Source organism: Taudactylus pleione, unplaced genomic scaffold, assembly GCF_031769625.1.
Source record: "Taudactylus pleione unplaced genomic scaffold, aTauple2 ptg000179l, whole genome shotgun sequence".
In the NCBI taxonomy this organism is placed as follows: Eukaryota; Metazoa; Chordata; class Amphibia; order Anura; family Myobatrachidae; genus Taudactylus; species Taudactylus pleione.
In genome coordinates, this window is record NW_028284581.1 from 35,804,010 (window position 1) to 35,808,659 (window position 4,650).

General features: G+C 39.4%; 1 protein-coding gene across 1 annotated transcript; it reads left to right on the forward strand.

The window, feature by feature from the left end:
* The first annotated feature begins 1,517 nt into the window (after positions 1-1,517).
* Positions 1,518-4,225, forward strand: LOC148520000 (uncharacterized). Its single transcript, XM_088475940.1, has 2 exons — positions 1,518-1,875; positions 3,474-4,225. The coding sequence occupies exons 1-2, from the start codon at positions 1,518-1,520 to the stop codon at positions 4,223-4,225; spliced, it is 1,110 nt and encodes a 369-aa protein (XP_088332066.1).
* Positions 4,226-4,650: the final 425 nt, after the last annotated feature.

Genomic DNA, 4,650 nt, shown 5'->3' on the forward strand with positions numbered 1-4,650 from the left:
AAACTTTAATAAACTCTCCAAACGGTGAACCAGGTTGTACTCTCTAGAAATGGTTAGCTACACTGTGGCATAATGTGAAATGGGGGCACCAAAGTGTAGCATAATTTGAACTGAGGAAACTATGGTGTGCGATAATTAATTCATAGTTACTTCATTGTGGCATAATGTAAAATAGTAGGTACTTCAGTGTGGATTAATGTGAAGTGATAGGAACTTACAGTATTTGTATTTTTTTAATGATAAAATCTCTTCTTAAAAGCTGATGGTGATTGACACATTATATTTTTAATAACTTTGTCATTGTATAATTTTGACAATATTATTGCAAGGGACTAAAACAAGCTAGTTGCTCTTGGTCCCCAACAAACCTTAAAAGCATAGCAACAGCGAAAGTGTACAACATACAACAACCATAGTGTGTACAGTATTGAAAAGGAAAAGAAAGGGTAGGGGGTCAGACCAGAGCATCAGAATTGCTGGGACACCCTATTACCATGCCTCATGACACATGAATATACAGTACCTCATTCTTCTTGCCCACAAATTTATAGAGGCACTATAGGCTATTACATTTGGCCCTTGGTCTGTTATATAAAGAGATGCTAGACAATATATTTTTTCCTACAGTACAACAAATCAAAATTAGTTTGTTGGGCTTAGTTTTTTATATATATATATTCCACCTTAACTATACCACTTGCTCCTGTATGTAGTATTTGAGGACTGGGCATGAGAAACCTTACACAGTTAAAAGTTTGACATGTACTGTAGATTTGTATTTGATGGTTTAATACAAAGATGGGGACCTGTATTGTAATGTGTGTCTGTCTTATATAATATAACACACCACACATCAATGCTACAATACATTATATGCCACACATCATTGCACCCAACAAATAATTTTGCGACATATCAGTGCCCCAACACATATTTTTGCTACAATACACAATATGCCACACATCAGTGCTCCCAATACAAAATTATGTTATACAACAGTGCCACAATACACAATATGCCACACATCAGTGTCCCCAATACACTGATGTGTTAAATATTTTCAAAAGCAAACACTAAAAAGCTGCGTACACACACAACGATTTTTTTAATGAACGATTTTAGTAAACGATTTTCGTTCAGATTTTCGTTTACGAAAGTTGAACGAAAATCGTTTTTGAAAATCGTTTTTGAAGGAAAGAATGAACGATTTCCATAAACGATTTAGCAAACGATGAACGAAGAACGAAATTGTTTGTATGTAAATGAGGCATGCCTCCAAACTAATTTTATTGGTCCTTTTTTTAAAAAAGGAGTGGCAATTTTTTAAGTGGATGTTGTTTTGTGTGAGGGCGTTTCCACACAGATTAAAAAGGCTGTCGGCCATTTCCAAAGTCTGCATTTATGCTCTGTGGCTAGTTTGGTGTGGTTTTTACCTCCTAAACGTTGTTGCATAGCTATTGTGCTTGGCTTTGTTTCTGGCTTGCCTGTTAACAAAGTGTGTTCTTTGTGCTTCTGTGATGGATCCCATAAGTCACAGTGTTCTGGTGGCTTATGCTGGAGTTGTCATGTTGTCTGGCAGGAGGAGGTCTGAGAGGAGGAGAAGGCCTCGTTCCTGTTGGACCAAGGAGTGGCTGTTACGCCGGGAGACCATGTCGCATATGCCTCTCTTGATGGAGATACGTGAGAATAACCCTGATGACTTCAGGAATTTCTTGCGTATGGACGACCAGACTTTCCAGGACTTGCTGCGGCTTGTTACCCCTGTCATCCAGAGGCAGGATACAGCCATGCGGCACTCTATATCTGCTGAGGAGAGGCTTGTCGCTACCCTTCGCTACCTAGCGACTGGAAGATCCATGGCCGATCTGAAGTTTGGTACGCTCATTTCGCCCCAGGCTTTAGGACTGATTATTCCGGAGACCTGTATGGCTATATACAGGGCCTTAAAGCCTGATTATTTTAAGGTAATTGTGTTATTTTTGGATTTGCAAAGTACTTGTATATTTAGAGTAAAAATTTTAAATGTGTAAAGCTTCATTATTACGTTATAATTCAGGGGTCTCAAAACTTTTGTGGCTCCAGGTGCTGTGGAACTAAACAACCCAGCATGACCTTACACCATTTTAAAGTTACAACATGCTAAATGGCAGGGCATCCTTGTATATGTAGTTCCACAACACCTTGAGGGGCAAACATAGAAGAGTTATGTGTTTTTTTTTTGGCTTTTGTAGAAAAAAACATTATTAAATTGATTTAGTTTGTGTATTGTTTGGAGTAATGTGTTTAATTTTTTATCAATGATGTGCTTTTCACCTTCTTCAGGAACACACAGTTTTTGTAACATTCTTACGCACCTCATTTTAGACACAAATGCCTGTAAAGAAAATCTAGCCAGAAGTGTAAATTTTTAATTATTTTGTAAACAGGACAAAGCCCTATCTCCCTTACTATTCCATCCCAACAGGTCATACGCTGCTCCCCCACTGGCTCTCTTGCCAAAGTGCACATTATGTATTGGCCCCTGTACTTTTCCCCTTTATGCTTTGGGCCTTGCAGTTTTGCCCTTTAGTATTGGCCCCTGTTGTTTGGCTTTGCCCTTATGCACTGCCCCCAACCTCAATTAGTGGTCCTATGTATTGGCCACAGCCTTAAGTAGTCTCCCTGACTCAGCACGTATGCAGCGCCCCCAAGACTGGTTGTGGAACCACTTCCTGCAAATAAGTTACCTTTACTTGGGAGCTGCTTCCGCTGCCTTCCTGTTCCTCAATGTAAGTACATACAGCATGTGTGTGGGACAGCCTCCTGACGTTGTTTGTGATATCACACGCAAACTGCATGAGGGTGAACAGTAGCCACTGAAGCAATTGGAGGCTTCTTTTGACTCAGCTAACTTCAGAGGACAGCCTCTTACACCAGGGGTGTGGGTGGTGAACTGTTGTTTGCAAACCTATTTCTGGTGACCTTGCTGGACAAAGAAACCAGCCTGTGAAGAGCCCTGCTTTTACATTGGGAAGCATTGTTAGTCAACTTTGGGGGACAACAATGACATGTTTTTTATTTTGTTAATTTCATAATTACATTGCATGTTGCTGTTGTTGTTGAAAGATGTTTGGGTGTACATGTTTAAGTATTAAATGGCATAATACATTGGAAGGTACTTTTGTGTGTGTGCATTCCTGCTGTCCCCAGTGGCTCTTGCACCCTAATACTGTATTGACTGTTTTGCTTAGTCGATTGTGTTTTTGACATTTCCAAAACACTTTAAAAAATCTTCAATACTTCCATGCATAAATGCCCCACCGCTCCCCCCTTATTTGCAACAGGGGGCCTTACTTCATATGTTATGTTTGTTGTAGACATTTAATAATGTTTTCACACCATAATGGCAACAGTCCTGTATTGTGTCTTTAAAATTTACATTGCCATCATGTTTTTTAACTTGTTTATATAATAGTGTGTTTTTCACCTTTAAGATGATTGGCAGGCTGTTGCTTTAGATTTTTCCCAGAAATGGAATTTCCCAAATTGCAGTGGAGCCATAGATGGGAAACATATCCGGATAACCCCCCCAAGCAGATCTGGATCCTTATATTATAATTCTAAGGGTTTTTCTAGTATTGTTTTAATGGCGGTAGTCAATGCGCATTTGGAGTTTCTCTTTGTTGATGTTGGGAAAAAAGGAAGGTCTTCCGATGGGGGATCCTTCCAAAAAACACAGTTTGAAGAACGTCTTGCTAATAACACCCTCCATCTGCCCCCGCAGGATGAGTGCGCACATGGACTTGGCTTTGTGTTTGTGGCCGATGAGGCCTTTGCCTTAGGCCACCATTTGTTGAAGCCCTTTCCCCAAAGAACTCTGACTCACGATAGGAGAATCTTTAACTATCGGCTATCCAGGGCACGCAGATGTGTTGAAAATGCTTTTGGCCTACTCACAAACCGGTTTCGCATTTTTCATAGTGCTATAAACCTCCGCATAGACAAGATTAATGCCATTGTTTTAGCAGCCTGTGCATTGCACAATCTATTAAGGCGCAAGACACTAAATGCAAGTATTTCTACTGCAGTGGAAGGTACGGACCAAATTTCCCAACATCTCATATCTGTGTCTCGCCCCACAGTTCCACAATCAAGTACTCCTGGTGGTAGACAGATAAGAGAACAATATGTGTCTTTCTTTAATGGGGAAGGTGCTGTCCCGTGGCAAGAATCCCAGATTTCTTAGCCTAATTAATGACTTTCCCAAATGAAGAAATTTTTTATTGCACGTTTATTTCACATGAAAATAAATATATTGAACCCTTCACAATATAACATCTTGTCATGTCATTATTTTAAGGTATATTGTGTTTGTATAATATATATATATATATATATATATATTGCAGGTATTCCCTTTAGGAGCTGTGTAGGTCCCCTAATGAAAAAAGAAAGCGGCACTCCATGTTGAAAACCACGATGTGTATTGAAAAAATTACATGATACACCACTTCAAAGTCGACGTTTCAAGGTCTCCCAGGACCTTGTCTTCAGGACTAGTGCACTAGTGTACTATATAGTTACATTGTTCTTTTTTTAGATAACTACTACCAAAGTTGGAACAAATCACACACACACATCCCAAACAAAAAAACAAATTTAAATAGGTTT

Excerpts from the sequence above, each read along its gene's own strand:
- LOC148520000 (XM_088475940.1), top strand. The coding sequence starts at position 1,518 with ATGGATCCCATAAGTCACAGTGTTCTGGTGGCTTATGCTGGAGTTGTC. Across the intron at positions 1,876-3,473 it reads CATGGCCGATCTGAAGTTTG|ATGATTGGCAGGCTGTTGCT; the intron begins GTACGCTCATTT and ends TTCACCTTTAAG.